The sequence below is a fragment of the Mobula birostris genome, chromosome 25, assembly GCF_030028105.1.
Source record: "Mobula birostris isolate sMobBir1 chromosome 25, sMobBir1.hap1, whole genome shotgun sequence".
NCBI lineage: Eukaryota > Metazoa > Chordata > Chondrichthyes > Myliobatiformes > Myliobatidae > Mobula > Mobula birostris.
In genome coordinates, this window is record NC_092394.1 from 4,484,323 (window position 1) to 4,502,483 (window position 18,161).

General features: G+C 49.3%; 1 protein-coding gene across 3 annotated transcripts in view; it reads right to left on the reverse strand.

Moving 5' to 3' along the window:
* Positions 1-397: 397 nt before the first annotated feature.
* Positions 398-18,161, reverse strand: part of sarm1 (sterile alpha and TIR motif containing 1) — a 29,769-nt gene continuing 12,005 nt past the window's right edge. Inside the window, exons 4-9 of one of the 3 annotated variants that reach the window (XM_072242819.1) lie at positions 16,416-16,507; positions 15,664-15,899; positions 12,637-12,736; positions 11,441-11,630; positions 7,671-7,792; positions 398-3,913 (exon numbers count right to left, since the gene is read on the reverse strand). In XM_072242819.1, the coding sequence (XP_072098920.1) occupies positions 3,805-3,913; positions 7,671-7,792; positions 11,441-11,630; positions 12,637-12,736; positions 15,664-15,899; positions 16,416-16,507 (849 nt within the window). In that variant the 3' untranslated portion in view covers positions 398-3,804. Of the gene's footprint in view, positions 3,914-7,670; positions 7,793-11,440; positions 11,631-12,636; positions 12,737-15,618; positions 15,900-16,415; positions 16,508-18,161 lie in introns of all 3 variants that reach the window. The other 2 variants (XM_072242818.1, XM_072242817.1) reach the window with 2 other exon arrangements.

An 18,161-nucleotide genomic window follows, 5' to 3' on the forward strand; every position in this document is an offset into this window, starting at 1 on the left:
TTCAACTTTGAGAGGTCTATGGACGTGGATGCCAAGATCCCTCTGTTCATGCACACTGCTAAGAGCCCTGCCATTAGCCCTGTACTCAGAGCAAGAACTCTCTGCTCTTGTGAACAAAACTTCTGTCAACGAATGCCAGCGCATAGGACCTGCAGATTAACTTCAGTGACACCAGGGTCCCTGCCAGCCCCTCACCTTTAAAACATCTGTGTCTATTTTTCCCAGTGGCTGATGTCCTATTCTGCTAAATAATATTCATTTCCTTGCCCATTCACTTATTCTGTTTATATCTCCCACCCCCCCCCCCACCACGCTCCTCCTGATAGCCTACACCACCACATAGTGTTGTATCGCAGTGCGCTGTCCAGAGCAGTAAATTGAAGGGCAAAGTTTCACAGTCTCATGGGAAATATTTTTAATGAGTTGTGACAAAGTCTTTCTACAATCTGCAAAGATTTCCTGATCCTAAAGCACAGAGTTATTAGCTGAGTATGCATTACTTGAGATTCTAACAATAATCTACCCATCCAAGGCCTGGGCCTGGTGAATGGGAATCAGGGAGGTATTCAGTGGTGTTCAAGGGGCTGGTGTTACCCCTGGAGGGAAGGTAAAGGCACAAAGGAACACCAGTAGAGGCGGGCATTACCTGTGTAGGTAAATGCCACAGGGCTGAGCTTGTTGGGGTGGCCATCAGTAGACAGGCTGTGATCTGGCACACAGTAGGCTGGGCTGTGGGTCTGTATGGGTTTATGTCTGCAGTGTGTCCGAGTGTTTTCATGTGGGTGAGGGTGGGGAAGTGTGTGCTATGGGTCTGCATGGGGTATATGTCTGCAATGTGTCCCGAGTGTTTTCACATGTGTTAGCGTGTGTATAGAGTGTGGGTAGCTGTGAGTTAGTGCGTGTTACGTGCAAGTGTTAGATGTGTGTAGTTGTGTTGGTGCTGGTGAGTGTGGATAAGTAGTTGTAGCTGAATGTAGGGTCTGAGCCTAATTCCGTGTGTTATGTGTGTGTGGCTGTGTTGGTCCGAGCCATTGTAGTTAGGTGTGAGTGTGGACAGTGTGGCATTGTAGTTAGGTGTGAGTGTGAACAGTGTGGCATTGTAGTTAGGTGTGAGTGTGGACAGTGTGACAGTGTCTAGGAGTTGGACAGCAACCAGTTGCTGAGTGGGAGTATGAGGAGAGCTATCTTTTCGATCAGCTCTGCCCTCACAGCAGCTTCTAGAAGTTGGACAGCGACCAATCGCTGAGCAAGATTCATTCGAACGGGCAAATAAAAATAATGCAAGCTCAAGTGGAGCGGCTATTGTGTGAGTGGGTCAGTATTTGGAGTGGCTTGGGCGAGGTAAGCATCTGGTGAGTTACTCTTTTTCTTAATTCTTCATTCCTTGTCTGTAATACAGTGAGAATGGCTCCGGGGGCAGTGTTTTTCTGTGTGTAAGATGTAATTCTGGGAGACCTCTAGGCTCCCGATAACAACATCTGCACAAGGTGTACTGAGCTGCAGCTCCTCAGAGAACATATTAAGGAACTGGAGCTGCAGCTCAGTGACCTTCAGCTCATACAGGAGAATGAGAAGGTGATAGGAGCTACAGGGCGGTAGATAACTTTGTCATCTCAGTTTCGGGAAGATGTTAGAGTTGATTGTTAAGGATGAGGTTTCAGGGTACTCGGAGGCACATGATAAAACAGGCATAGTCAGCTTCCTCAAGTCAATCTTGCCTGACAAATCTGTTGGAAATCTTTGAAGATATAACAAGCAGAATAGACAAAGGAGAATCAGTGGAAGCTGAGCACTTGGAATTTCAGAAGGCCTTTGATAAGGTGCCGCACATGAGGCTGCTTAACAAGAGTCCATGATATCACGGGAAAGGTACTACCACGGATAGAGCACTGGCTGATTGACAGGAGGCAGAGATTGGGAATAAAGGGAGCTTTCTCTGGTTGTCTGCCTGTGACAAGTGCTGTTCCACAGAGGTCTGTCACTTCTTTTTACATCATATGTCAATGATTTGGATGACAATTGATAGCTTTGTGGCCAAGTTTGCGAACGATACAGAGGTAGGTGGAGGGGCAGATTTTTAGAGGAAGTAGGGAGCCTACAGAAGGACTCAGACAGATTAGGAGAATGGGCAAAAAACTGGCAGATGGAATACAGTGTCAGGAAGTGTATGGTCATGCCTTTTGGTAGAAGAAATAAAAGGGAAGACTTCTAAATGGAGAGAAAATTCAAAAATCTAAGGCACAAAGGGACCCCCAAGTCCTTGTGTAGGATTCCCTAAAGGTTAATTTGCAGGTTGAGTCTGGTAAGGAGGGCAAATGCAATGTTAGTATTAATTTTGAGAGGACAAGAATAGAAAAGCAAGGATGTAATGTTGAGGCTTTATAAATCACTGGCAATGCCTCACTTGGAGTATTGTGAGCAATTTCAGACTCCTTATCTAAGAAAGGATGTGCTGACATTGGAGAGGGTTCAAAGGAGGTTCACAAAAATGATTCCAGGATTGAATGGTTTGTCATATGAGGGGCGCTTGATGGTTCTGGGCCTCTTCTCAGTGGAATTCAGAAGAATGAGGGGTGACTGCATTGAAACCTATTGAATGTTGAAAGGCCTCAATGGAGTGGATGTGGAGAGGATGTTTCCTATTGTGGGGGAATCTGGGACCAGAGGACACAGCCTCAAAATAGATGCACGTTCTTTTAGAACAGAGGAATTTCTTTAGCCAGAGAGTGATGAATCTGGAATTCATTGCCGCAAGTGGCTGTGGAGGCCAAGTCATTGGGTATATTTAAGGCAGAGGGTGATAGATTCTTGATTAGTCAGGGCATGGAGGAATAGAGGGAGAAGGCAGGAGATTGGGGCTGAGAGAGAAAATGGATCAGCCATGATGAAATGGCAGAGCGGACTCAATGGATCGATTCTACTCCTATATCTTATAGCCTTATGGGCACGTGGCCAAGTGGTTAAGGCACTGGACTAGCGACCTGAAGGTCGTGAGTTCGAGCCCCAGCTGAGGCAACATGTTGTGTCCTTGAGCAAGGCACTTAACCACACATTGCTCTGCGACAACACTGGTGCCAAGCTGTATGGGTCCTAATGCCCTTCCCTTGGACAACATTGGTGTCATGGAGAGGGGAGACTTGTAGCATGGGCAACTGCCGGTCTTCCATACAACCTTGCCCAGGCCTGTGCCCTGGAGAGTGAAGACTTTCCAGGCGCAGATCCATGGTCTCGCAAAACTAACGGATGCCTTTACTTTACTTACTTACTTACTTATGGATAGATATGTGTAGCTGTGAGTTAGTGTGTGTTAGGTTGCATAGTTGTGTAAGTGCAGGTGAGTGTGTCAGTGTGAGTTAGTGGGTTAGTTATGTACAGATGTGAGCTATCAAGGGGGAGTGTGGATAGGTATGAATAAGTGAGTGTGTTAGATGTGTGTACTTGCAAGTTAGTGGTTAGCTGTGAGTGTGGTTAATTGTGTGTTGCTGGGAGTGCATGTTGGCATGTCTCATGTGTGCCCAGCTCCCTAAATGAACCCACGTTACTGCCCCAGTGACCCTGAGGGTCTCAGTGATCAGAGTGAGGGTCCCACTGCCAGAAGAGGCCCCTTCCTACCCACCACATACTGCCAGCAGAGGGCCTCGGGACACCCTCTTCCTCGCAAGACCACCAGTGTCCAGCGCTGACCCCGCCCATCCACCCTCCACATTATCAGCACCGACATCCGCTGCTCGTAGCGATCGTACACAACAGGAGTCCATGGGTTCTCTATGGGGGTGAAGGACAGGCACGGCGTCGAGGTGAGGGCTAGGCATGCCTCTCTGAATCCGTGCCGGCTGGCACCGGGCAGCCATTCTGTGTCAGCAGGAACCGCAGGATCTTCTCCATGCTGGCATCCTGATACTCATGGACCCACCTGTGAAAGGGAGCGAACAGTGACTGACGGCCACACCATGGGCAAATTCAGAGCAGATGCAAGGCAGTAAAATCAGCCCCAAGGAAACCATGCCAGCAACACACACCGTCCTGATCTCCAGAACAGAGAGGTGGGGAATGGCATTGCTAATTTGGGATAGTGTCACGGCTGCAGAAAAGGAGGAAGTCATTGAGTCAGTGTGGGTGGAAGACAGAAACAGGAAAGGGGCAATAATTCTGGGTGTTTTTATAGACCCCCCAATAGTAACAGGGATATCAAGCAGCAACTAGGGAGGCAGATTCTAGAACAGTGCAGTAGTAACAGGGTGGTTGTGATGGGAGATTTTAACTTTCCTAATACCGACTGGTATCTCCTTAGTGCAAGGTGTTTAGACAGGGTGGCATTTCTTAGGTGTGTTCAGGAAGGTTTCCTGACACAATATGTAGATAAGCCAACTAGAGGAGAGGCTGTTCTTGATCTGGTATTAGGAAATGAACCTGGTCAAGTGTCAGATCTCTCAGTGGGAGAGCATTTCGGAGGTAGTGACCAGAACTCTATCTCCTTCATCATAGCACTGGAGAGGGATAAGAGCAGACAATTGGGGAAAACATTTACTGTAATTGGAGAAGGGGGAAATATGATGCTATTGGACAGGAACTTGGGAGCAGATGTTCTTGGGGAAATGCACAGCAGAAATGTGGCAAATGTTCAGGGAACATTTGCATGGCGATCTTCATAGGTATATTCCATTGAGGCAGGGAAAGGATGGTAGGGTAAAGGAACCATGGTGTACAAAAGGATGTAGAAAATCTAGTTAAGAAGAAAAGAAAAGCTTATAAAAGGTTCAAGAAACTATGTACTGTTAGAGCTCTAGAAAATTACAGTTGCTAGGAAGGAGCTTAAGAATGGAATTAGAGCTAGAAGGGGCCATGAGAATGTCTTGGTGAGCAAGATTAAGGAAACCCCAAGGCATTCTACAAGTATGTGAAGAGCAAGAGGATGAGCTGAGTGAGAATAGGACAATCAGGTGCAATAGTGGAAACGTGCATGAAGTCGGAGGAGGTAGTGGAGGTACTTAATGAATACTTTGCTTCAGTATTCACCAGGGAAAAAGACCTTGGCAATCGTGGCGATGACTTACATGGACTGAAACACTTGAGCATATGGAAATTAAGAAAGAGGATGTGCTGGAGCTTTTAAAAAGTATCAAGTTAGATTAAGTCACCAGGACCAGATGAGGTATACCCCAGGCTACTGTGGAAAGCGAGGGAGGAGATTGCTGAGCCTCTGGCGATGATCTTTGCATCATCAATAGAGATGGGAGAAGTACTGGAGGATTGGAGGGTTGCAAATGTTGTTCCCTTGTTCAAAAAAGGGAGTAGAGATAACACAGGAAATTATAGATAAGTGTCTGACTTCAGTGGTGGGCAAGTTGTTGGAGAAGATCCTGAGAGGCAGGATTTATGAGCATTTGGAGAGACATAATCTGATAAGGGATAATCAACATGGCTTTGTCAAGGGCATGTCATGTCTTACGAGCCTGATTGAATTCTTTGAGGATGTAACAAAACACATTGATGAAGATAGAGGAATGGATGTAGTGTTTATGGATTTCAGTAAGGCATTTGATAAGGTTCCCCATGCAAGGCTCCTTCAGAAGGTAAGGAGGAATGGGATTCAAGGAGACCTTGCTTTGTAGATCCAGAATTGGCTTGCCCACAGAAGGCAAAGGGTGGCTGTAGATGGTTTGTATCCTGCATGGAGGTTGGTGACCAGTGGTGTTCTGCAGGGATCAGTTCTGGAACCCCTCCTGTTTGTGATTTTTATAAATGACCTGGATGAAGAAGGAGAAGGGTGGGTTAGGCAGTTGCTGATGACACAGAGGTTGGGGGTGTTGTGGATCGTCTGGAGGGTTGTCAGAGGTTACAGCGGGACATCGATAGGATGCAAAACTGGGCTGAGAAGTGGCAAATGGAGTTCAACCCAGGTTAATGTGAAGTGGTTCATTTTGCTAGATCAAATTTGAAGACAGAATATAATATTAATGGTAAGACTCTTGACAGTGAGGAGGATCTGAGAGATCTTGGGGTGCATGTCCATAGGACACTCAAAGCTACTGTGTAAGAAGGCGTATGGTGTGTTGGCATTCATCAACCGTGGGAATGGGTTCAAGAGCCATGACGTAATGTTACAGCTATATAAGACCTTGATCAGACCCCACTTGGAGTACCATGTTCAGTTCTGGTCACCTCACTACAGGAAGGGTGTGGGTACTCTAGAGAGAGTGCAGAGGAGATTTACAAGGATGTTGCCTGGATTGGAGGGCGTACCTTATGAGAACAGGTTGAGGGAACTTGGCCTTTTCTCTTTGCAGTGACTGAGGATGAGAGGTGACCTGATAGAGGCGTGTATGATGAGAGGTTTTGATCGTGTGGATAGCCAGAGGCTCTTACCCAGGGCTGAAATGGCTAGCACAAGGGGGAATAGTTTGAAGTTGCTTGGAAATAAGTACAGAGGGAATGTCAGGGGTAAGTTTTTCACACAGAGAGTGGTGGATGCGTAGAATTCACTACCAGTGGTGGTGGTGGAATTGGATAAAATAGGGTCTTTTAAGAGCCTCTTAGATAGGAACATGGAGGTTAGAAAAATAGAGGGCTGTGCACAAGGGAAATTCTAGGCAGTTTCTGGAATAGGTTACATGGTCAGCATAACATTGTGGGCGGAAGGGCCTGTAATGTGCTGTAGATTTCTATGTTCTATGTCATTACAAAAAGACGAGAGGAGGTTCATGATCCCAGAGAAAATGAAAGGGTTAACATATAAGGAGTGCTTGTTGGCTCTGGACCTGTACTCAATGGAGTTGAGAAGAATAAGGAAGGAATCTCATTGAAACCTATCAAATATTGAAAGGCTGAGATAGATTGGATGTTTCCTATAATGGGGGAGTCGGAGGGAGGGCACAGCATCATACAAAAATAGAGATGAGGAGGAATTTCTTCAGTTAGAGGCTGGTGAAGCTGTGGAATTCGTTGGCAGAGACGGCTGTGGAGACCCAAGTCACTGGGCATATTTAAAGCAGGTTCTAGATGAGTAAGGGAGAAATCGGGAGGATGGGGTTGGGCGGGAAAATAAATCAGCATGATAAAAGAATGGAGCAAACTGAAAAGGGCAAATGGCCTAATTCTGCTCCTATGTAAGGAATACAAATCGGATCAGTGAGGATCGTGCTGGGCTGCCTGCAAGTGTTGCCCACAACTCAGTAACCCTATGGGAATGTGGGAGGAAACCAGAGCACCTGGAGGAAATGCACACCGTCACGGGGAGAAGGTCCGTACTGCTTACAAGGCAGTGGGGGATTGTGAACCGGGGTCGCTGATGCTGTGATAGCGAGACGCTAACCGCTATGCCACCGTGCCCCAAGGTACTCAGTCCCCAAAACCATTCAGGTCAACACACCGTACGGCTTCTTAACACCCTATCGACCTCCATGGTAGCTTTGGTGTTCTCGTTACCCACTGACTTACTGCCCACAGATAGGTAGACGCAAGGTCGATGCCGGACAGCCTGAGACCCAGAGAAGGGGAATGTGTATTCAGGAGGGCAGTCTCTCTCACGTAACCAGGACAGAGCTTTCAAGTGCTGGATCCACCTGAAAGGCCCCCCAAGCATCCAGGAGAGTTCGCCGAGTCCGCGACAGACTGGCCGGCTAGCCAGGGCTGCCCACCTCCTTGCCACCAGCAACAGGAACCCCACTTACTGTACACCGTTGAACTCAAGAATGCCTCTCATATCCTCCGGGAGGAGGTTGGGGTCCGGCCAGCAGAACTGGTCGATGATGGGGACAATGTTCTTCTTGTACGACATGGCAATGACGATCTCCTGGAACAGAGGCAGAGGAGCGGACGGTCAGACGGTCACACAAAAGCATCAGGCGGGGTTGGTCCTGTTGCAGCCTTCGGCCGAACTCAGCTGAAACAGGTCCCCTTCCACGGCAATCTCTGTTTCCCACCGTCCTGACTGTGGAAGCTGTCAGGAGGTGAGTGTCCATAGTCCCTGTCCTAAGAAGGGACAGTTAACCACAAACCTTCCCTGAAATGGCCAGTAACATTCCCTTCGTGCCACACACCCACCCACCTGTGACCCCCCTTCTCACTGGGGGTCATATCTCTCTGTCTCGGTCTCTCTCTCTCTCTCTCTATCACACACACACACACACACACACACACACACACACACCCTCTCACTGGGGGTCAGATCTGTCTCTCTCTCTCTCCCTCTCTCTCTCTCTCTCTCTCACACACACACACACACCCACCCACCCACACCTCTTCTCACTGGGGGTCGGATCTCTCTCACACACAGAGACGGGTGAGAGTTGGGTGTCATCTGGAGCTCTGTTGCTCAACGCTGCCCCCTGCCTGCGGAAGCTGCTCTGTGCAGCTCAAGGCTGTTTCCCCGTTTTGGTTGGGCTCTTCCTGTCTCTGCCCTGGTTAAGATGGGAATTATGCCTAGACCCTAGGTCACAAACATCACCCCCACCCTCCCCACTGGTCACCGCTCAGTGTTCAGGAAATGAGAAGCAACAATCCTCTGGTGCTGATCCCCAGCTCTCAGGAGAGTCATTCTGTGTCCACACAAATTCTAAAATCGCAGACTGATTCAGTCTACTCCCTCACCTACTACCCCCTCCACCCCATCCATTCCCCTACTTCTCCAAACCGTGCAATTCCCCCTTCTATATCGCTCAGCACCCCTCCCCCTGTAATTCCTTGTGGGAGGAGAGGTCTCTACTGGGTCTTCTTAAGGTGCTGCCCTGATTCATCCAATTACCTCAACCCCACCGATGCAGAGGGAGTGCGGTGATGTAGGAGGGACAGTGAACCTGTGGAGTCAGCCTCTGATGAAGGAGGAGCCTTTTTCCCTCACTCACACGGTGCTGTGACTACAAACTCTCCCTCAGTTCAGTAAAACAACTGAGCAGGTTATTGTTTTCAGGAAGGGTTCACATAAGACATAGGAGCAGAATTCGGCCACTTGGCCCATCAATTCTGCTCCGCCATTCAATCATGGCTGATCCTTCTCCCCTCCCCAGCCTCCTCCCTGTAACCTTTGATATTGTGTCCAATCAAGAATCTACCAATCTCTGCCTTAAATACACCCAATGACCTGGCCTCCACAGCTGCCTGTGGGAACAAATTCCACAAATTCACCACCCTCTGGCTAAAGAAATTTATCCGCATCTGTTTTAAATGGACACTCTTCTATCCTGAGGCTGTGCCCTCTTGTCCTAGACTCCCCCACCATGGGAAACATCCTTTCCACATCTACTCTGTCTAAGAAGCCTTTCAACTTTTAAAAGATTTCAATGAGATTCCCCCTCATCCTTCTGAATTCCAGCGAGTACAGACCCAGAGCCATCAAACGTTCCTCGTATGATAACCCTTTCATTCCTGGAATCACCCTTGTGAACCTCCTCCGAACCCTCTCCAATGCCTGTACATCTTTTCTTAGGTAGGGAGCCCAAAACTGTTCACAATACTCAAGGTGAAGCCTCACCAGTGCCTTATCCCTCAGCATCACAGCCCTGCTCTTGTATACTAGACCTCTTGAAATGAATGCTAACATTGCATTTGCCTTCCTCACCACCGACCCTACCTGCAAGTTAACCTTTAAGGGTGTTCTGCACAAGGACTCCCAAGTCCCTTTGCATCTCAAATTTCTGGATTGTCTCCCCATTTAGAAAATAGTCCGCACATTTATTTCTTCTACCAAAGCGTAGGAGCATGCATTTTACAACTTTGTATTTAATTTACCACTCTCTTGCCCATTCTCCTAATGTGTCCAAGACCTTCTGCATCCTACCTGTTTCCTCAGCACTATCTGTTCCTCCACGATTCTTCGTATCATCTGCAAACTTGGCAACAAAGCCATCTACTCCATCATCTAAATAACTTATATACAGCATAAAAAGAAGTGGTCCCAACACTGACCCCTGCAGAACATCACTAGCCACTGGCAGCCAACCAAAAAGGTATCCTTTTATTTCCACTCACTCCCTCCTACCAATCAGCCAGTGCTCTAACCATGCCAGTAACTTTCCTGTAATACCATGGGTTCTTAACTTGGTAAGCAGCCTCGTGTGTGGCAATTTGTCAAAGACCTTCTGAAAGTCCAATATACAACATCCACTACATCCCCTTTATCTATCCTACTTGTAATCTCCTCAAAGAATTACAGCAGGTTCGTCAGGTAGGATTTTCCCTTCAGGAAACCATGCTGACTTTGTCCTATCTTGTCCTATGTTGCCAAGTACTCCATAACTTCATCCTTAACAATTGCCTCCAACATCTTTCCAACCACTGAGGTCAGGCTAACTGGTCTATAATTTCCTTTCTGCTGCTTCCCTCCTTTCTTTAAAGGCTCCTGTCTATATCAATGGTGTTGAGGTTGCAACGGTTGAGAGCATCAGGTTCCTGGGAGTGAACATTATCAGTGTCCTGGTGATGACCAAGAGCTCCCCAATGCCTCTACTTCCCCAGGAGGCAAAACAAATTCAGCATGTCCCCTTTGATCCTCAGCAATTTTTGTTGACGCACCAGAGGAAGCGTCCGATCTGGATTCATCAGGACGGCAACTGCTCTGCCCGTCACAGCAAGAGAACCACAGAGAGTTTGGACACAGAGAACACATCACGGGAAAAAGCCTCCCCTCCGTGGGCTCTACATATCCCACTGCCTCAGTAAAGCAGCCAGCAGTATCAAAGATCCCACCCCAGCCCGGACATTCTCCCCTCTCCCCTCTCACAATCAGGCAGAAGGTACAAAAGCCTGAAGGCACCTACCACCAGGCTCAAGGACAGATCCTATAACTGCTGTTATAAAACTGTTGAATGTATGACATAATGGACCCTTGACCTCTATCTACCCATGGCCTTGCACCTGTCTGCCCTGTACTGCACATTCTCTGTAACTGTCGTACCTATTTTTTGCATATTGTTACTGTTTTACCTTGTACTACCTCACTGCACTGTGTAATGAGGTGTATAGACCACATACAGAACAAAGGTCTTTACTGTTCCTTGGTGCAGGTGACCAATACCCAGATTAATGTCCCTTCTCTTGTTTTCCACTCCCCATTCCTTTTCCCTCTCTGCCCTTCCCTACTCCTCACCTGCCCATCACCTCCCTAGGGTGTCCCTCTTCCTTCTCTTTCTCCAATGGTCCACTCTCCTCTCCGATCCAATTCCTTCTTCAGCCCTTTAACTTTTCCACCTATCACCTCTGAGTTTCTCACTTCGTTTCCCCCTCCCACACCCACCTATCTACCCACTCCACCTATCACCTGCCAGTTTGTACACCTCCTCCCATCTCCAACTTCCCTTACTCCGGCTTCTTTCCCCTTCCTTTCCAGTCCCGATGAAGGGTCTTGGTCTGAGACACTGACTGTTCATTCCCCTCCATAAACGCTGCCTGTCCTGCTAACTTCCTCCAGACTTTTGTTTGTGTTATTGCTTGTATAATGTCTCACCTTGTGGACCCAGTCCTTTAACTCTAGGTCACCCATACATTTGTCCAGTGCGTTGGCTGTCAACACCAGCACGAAGTTCCTGGCCCTCTTCACGCTCTGCAGAAGTTTGTCTTCGAACATCCCGGCCTCCAGCTTCTCCACATCGATGAAGACACTGAATCCGCGCAGCTGCAGGTGGACCTTCAGAAGGCTGTGTGAGAAGGAAGGAGCAGGCAGGGTCAGAGCGAGTCCCACGCCTTTCCCCATCAGCACCAGCCACGGGCCACCGGCTGAACAGCTTCAATATCAATCAATACGTGCTCCCCCCTCCCACCAGGTTCACTCACAGGGGGCAACCATCAGCCCAACGTGGGCAGCACTTTACAGCGCCAGAACTCTCAGTTCCCCTTGTGACCACGTGTCTTTCCCCCACGTGCCCCAGTTCCCTCCTTCATCAAAGGTGTGTGGGTTCGTCAGTCGGTTGTGGGCATGCGGTGTTGGCGCTGGAAGCATGGCAACGATCCTCGGACTCTTTTCCTCATTGACACAAAGCATGCATTTCACTGTTTGTTTCACGTCAATGTACCTGCCCAACCCTCATCTGGCAGGATCTCCCTCACAACCCTCAGCCTCCACTGGAACCTCCCTCACAACCCTTGGCCTCCACTGGAAGCTCCCTCACAGCCCTCAGTCCCCACTGGAACAACCGAACCCTCAGTCCCCAGTGGAACAACCGAACCGAACCCTCGGCCCCCAGTGGAACAACTGAACCCTCGGTCCCCAGTGGAACAACCGAACCCTCCATCCCCAGTGGAACAACTGAACCCTCAGTCCCCGGTGGAACAACTGAACCCTCAGTCCCCAGTGGAACAACCGAACCCTCGGCCTCCAGTGGAACAACTGAACCCTCAGTCCCCAGTGGGACCACTGAACCCTCAGTCCCCAGTGGTACAACCGAACCGAGCCCTCGGCCCCCAGTGGAACAACCGAACCCTCGGTCCCCAGTGGAACAACCGAACCCTCGGTCCCCAGTGGAACAACCGAACCCTCAGTCCCCAGTGAAACAACTGAACCCCCAGTCCCCACTGGAACAACCGAACCCTCGGCCTCCAGTGGAACAACTGAACCCTCAGTCCCCAGTGGGACAATCGACCCCTCGGCCTTACCCCTGGGCCCACTCAACAAGTTGTCCTCAGCTTCACGGACTGAACACAAACCTGGCCAGCTGTGAACCCGTGGATCTGCGGTAACTGATGAAGACATCGGGAGCTTCCTCTTTGGCCTCCACCAGGTCACAGGGCAGGTTGGGCTGCAGATCTGGAAAGCAAGAAAAGACAAGCTTTAGCGGACTGGGTTGGGTGGGGGGGGGGAGAGTGAGACCCTTGCATCAGGCAAGGACTGCAGTGCTCAGGATGTGGCCTCTGCTAGTTGATATATCCTGTCCCCTTGAGTCGGTGGAGTGGCAGAGAGGTGGGCTGCCTCCTAGAGCTCATGTCATCATTGTAGTGGAGCTGTTCCCTGAACTGAGTTCTTCGGGCCTGTGTGGGGCAGCCAGACAGTGTTGGGCTCCGAGGCTGTCAGAGCCCCTGATTGGTTATTTGAGAGTTGTTAATTATTGAGGGGTTCTGTGTGTTTTTCTCAAGTGACCTGCTCTGTGTAACGCAGTCTCCTGGTACTTTCTGTTTCACCTGTTGAGTTTATTTTGATAGGCTCTGGGATTCTGCGTTACTTGTATTATTTAAGTGGACGACTGATTAGCACTAATCGCAGGGTCCTAGTTTTGAGAATGCGATGTCTCTCGCGTCATCACTTGGCCGAGCCAGCGATGTTCTGTTGGAATGATTATGAATAAACTCTGGGCACCGTCTCTGCAGCGGAGTCTGTCTTCCCTCCACACTCAGGGTCCCACACTTCCAGCGCACATGGTGACAGTTCCCACTCCACTGTTGGGGAAGGAGTTACACATTTCATTTATTTAGAGATATATTGCAGAACAGGACCTTCCGGCCTTTAACCCCAACAACCCCAATTTAACCCTAACACAACTACAGGACAGTTCACCTACCCGCTACATCTTTGGACTGCAGGAGGCAATTGTAACAACCAGAGGAAGTGCATGCATTCCGAGCGGACCACCCTTACAGAGTGAACTCTGAACTCTGACATGCCGAGCTGTAATTGTGTCACGCTAACTGCTGCCCTACCATCTTCCAGCAGCTAGAACCAGTAACAAAGGCATGTGACAGATCCCCAAGTCAGGGTGGTGTGGGACCACACTTGGAATTTTGTGCTCAGTTCTGGTCACCTCATTACAGGAAGGATGTGGTGGAAGTGTAGAGAGGGTGCAGAGGAGGTTTACCAGCATGCTGCCTGGATTAGAGAGGGTGCAGAGGAGGTTTACCAGGATGCTGTCTGGATTAGAGAGGGTGCAGAGGAGGTTTACTAGGATGCTGCTTGGATTAGAGAGGGTGCAGAGGAGATTTACCAGGATGCTGCTTGGATTGGAGAGGGTGCAGAGGAGATTTACCAGGATGCTGCCTGGATTAGAGAGGGTGCAGAGGGAGATTCACCAGGATGCTGCCTGGATTAGAGAGAGTGCAGAGAAGATTTACCAGGATGCTGCCTGGATTAGAGAGGGTGCAGAGGAGATTCACCAGGATGCTGCCTGGATTAGACAGGGTGCAGAGGAGATTTAGCAGGATGCTGCCTGGATTAGAGAGGGTGCAGAGGTTGTTTACCAGGATGCTGTCTGGATTAGAGAGGGTGCAGAGGAGATTTACCAGGATGCTGCCTGGATTAGAGAGGGTGCCAAATGAGAACAGGTTGAGTGAGCTTGGGCTTTTCTCTCTGGAGCAAAGGAAGATAGAAGTATACAAGATGATGAGAGGCATAGATAGAGCGGACTGTCAGAGACTCTGTCCTAGGAATAACAATGGCTAATGTAAGGGGGCATAATTTTAAGGTGACTGGAGGATAGAGTAGGGGAGATGTCAGGGGAAGGTTTTGGCACAGAGAGGTGAGTGTGTGGAACATGCTGCCAGGCTGCTGGTAAAGGCACATGCATGTTGGTAAAATAGAGGGTTATGTGGCAGGGAAAGGTTAGATTGTTCTGACAGTAGGTAAAAAGATCGGCACAACACTGTGGGCCGAATGGCCTATACTGTGCTATGTTCTACGTGGAGAGGATGAGATGCAGTGAAACGGGTTGGCCCCGCATGGTGGGCCGAATAGCCTGTACTATCCCACAACATGATGGGACAAATAGCCTGTACTATCCCACAACAGGCTGGTCCGAATGGCCTGTACTATCCACAACACGACGGGCCGAATAGCCTGGACTATCCCACAACATGACATGCTGAATGTCCTGCACTGTGCTGTAGCGATCCATGGGCACAAACCTAGTTTATAAATCTGAGCACAGCCATGGCAAGGATTCGGTCTCCAACAGCGTCGCCACACCCAGACCTCCACACCTCAGCAGCAAAAGACAAGGAGAGCTAGGAGCACATCGATCAGCAGGAGAACAAGCAATGCCCAATACTTGCAGAGTCCAAGGGGGCAGAGGGGAGGGCCTGCCTATGGCGGGGGGGGGGGGGGAAGGGTGCACTGTCTGTCAGAGAGAGCAGGGGGTGAACGGCTGCCCGGCAGCCTGACGGGGCTTGATAGAGAGGTGAAAGCAGACGGACTCTGCTTACCAGAGGCAAAACAGAAAGGCAAGCGGCAGCTACAGGACACTGGAAGCGGGAAAGGCGGAGAGACAGGAGGCAGAGCAGGTTCGAATTGACGCCTGAAAGCCGATTGGAAGTGAAGTCGAATCACGGGGGAAGTCGGGCCCAGCGTTTGCGAGTCACGAGGAGGCTGCAGAAGACGGCCCGTCCTGGGGTGAGAGGACAGTGTATGTGGGTGGGTGGCCGGGACGGAGGAGAGGGGTTCGTTGTGTCGTTTTGTTGTTTATTCCTTATTGCGTTCCATCTTGCTGTTTGTGATATTGTGGGCATGCTATGTTGGTGCCAGAAAGCGTGGCGACACTTGCAGTCTGCCCCTGCACACGGGTAGGTTGTGTTGGTCGGCAACGCAAAGGACGTGTTTCACTCCGCGTTTCGATGTTGTATCGGTAACCTGAGGACAGAAGGAGCCTGAGACAGAAGCACTCCGACAAGGACAGGAACGTCCGAGGGAGGAGGGGGATTCCCCACCTGTAGAGCATTCACCTATATCCCGGTGTGTGTCCGGCATTTTACCCTGTCCTGCGGCAAAGATCCGGGCCCGGTGAACTCCGTTCTCGATCCCGCAATCCCTTCTCAGTTGCTCCTCTGTCACTCGGGATAACGTCTCCTTCCCAATCCCACAGTGCACCAGATGGTAGGTATACTGTCGGAAGTACAGATCGATGCCGGCCAGCCAGTCAGCCAGGTTACCGGGGTCGCAGGTGGAGTAGTTGGCATTTATCTTTAACTCCCGCAGTTCCCGTAGAAATCTATGGAAAAGCAAATTCATCCCTCAGTGAACTGGTTTAAAACATCACAGTCTTAGTACCGTCCGCTCACATAAGCAGAGTCAGACCGAGTGAATCTCCCTCCACGCCGTCCCATCACACACTCCCGGAGTCAGACACAGAGTGAAGCTCCCTCCACACCGTCCCATCACACACTCCCAAGGTCAGACACAAAGTGAAGCTCCCTCCTCACCGTCCCATCACACACTTCCGGGGTCAGACACAAAGTGAAACTCCCTCCACATCGTCCCATCACACACTCCCGGGGTCAGACACAGAGTGAATCTCCCTCCACACCGTCCCATCACACACTCCCAAGGTCAGACACAAAGTGAAGCTCCCTCCTCACCGTCCCATCACACACTTCCGGGGTCAGACACAGAGTGAAGCTCCCTTTACACTGTCTCATCACACACTCCCGGCGTTGGACAGAGTGAAGCTCCCTCTACTCTACATAATGGGTTGTTCAATGAGGAAGTAAGAGAAAGATTCTCCCACCTTCTTCGAGTGATGCTGGATTGTATTCCCAAGTCTTCCTTTAATTCTGATTCAGACACCAACAGTAGGAGGTCTCCATCAACTTGCAGGTCCTGGTGGGGACAGAGATCCAACTGTGGCTGAAGCAGTAGCTTTAGTGGACACATAGCAGTTGACACAGAATTCCCTGACATGAACCACAATTATTTGCACGGTGGAAGCCCGTCACAGTACCGTGACCACAGTCAATCCAGACATAACACTATAACAAAGGTGTGGCACGATAGGAAGACGGAGGTAATGATGGCCAATATAATGTTGGAGAGGACTACAAAATAACAAAATATAATGCTGAGACTTTGTCAGGAACTGGTCAGACCGCACTTGAGTATCAAGAGCAGTTTTGGGCCCCATATCTAAGAAAGGATGTGTTGACATTGGAGGGAGTTCAGAGGAGACGCCCTGAATGAAAGACTGAGGAGGAAGGGAAACTGATGGCTCTGGGCCTCACTGGAATTTAATTGAATGAGGGGGGAGGGGATCTCATTGAAATCTATCGAATGTTGAAAGGCCTAGAGAGAGTGGGTGGAGAAAATGTTTGCTATGGTGGGGGTTCTAGGACCAGAGGGGACAGCCTCAGAATAGAGGGACGTCCATTTAGAACAGTGATGAGGAGGAATTTCTTTAGCCAGAGGGTGGTGAATCTGTGGAATTCATTGCCACAGATGGCTGTGGAGGCCAAGTCATTTGGTTTATTTAAAGTGCAGATTGATAGGTTTTTGATTAGTTAGGATGTTAAAGATTACAGAGAGAAGGCAGGAGAATGGGACTGAGAAGAATAATAAATCAGCCATGATAGAATAGTGGAGCAAATATGATGGGCCGAATGGTTTAATTCTGCTCCCATGTCTAATGGTCTAATAAAATCTATAAATTTCAAAACGGAGTAGTAACATTGTTCTGTTCACGAGATCATGGGCTGTTCAGAAATCCACTGGTGGAGGGGAAGATGTCATTCTAGAATTGTGGAGGGGAAGGAGTTGGGGCTGTTCCAGAATTGTGGAGATGGGGACAGACATTCCAGATTTGTGAAGGGGAAGGGGTTGGAGTCGTTCAGTTTGACGTTCTTCTCATTGGAATTGAGAAGAACAAGCAGGAATCTGTAGAAGCATATAAAATTATGAACGGGATAGATAGAGGCAAGAAAATTGTTTCCACTGATAAGTGAAACTGGAACCAGGGGAAATGCTTAGCAACACGCATCAAAGTTGCTGGTGAACGCAGCAGGCCAGGCAGCATCTCTAGGAAGAGGTACAGTCGACGTTTCGGGCCGAGAACCTTCGTCAGGACTGCCTGGCCTGCTGCATTCACCAGCAACTTTGATGTGTGTTGCTTGAGATTCCAGCATCTGCAGATTTCCTTGTGTTTGCGTTTTGAAATACAAACAGCTAGTGTTATGCTTTGTAGCACCTGTGATGGGGGTTCAATTCCTGCCACCGTGTGTACAGAGTTCTCCCCGTGACCACGTGGGTTCCTCCCACATTTCAAACACGTACGAGTTAGGATTAGCTGATCCTGTTTACAATTACTATTCTATAGATTTGCTGAGTGTGTCCACAAGGGAAAGAATCTCCGGGTTGTATGTGGTGACATGTACCGATGTACTCTGGTCATAAATGGTACTTTGAATTTGGAATTAGTATGTTGTGGGCATGCAATGTTGGTGCCAGAAGTGTGGTCACCCCAGTGCATCTTCGGGCTGTGTTG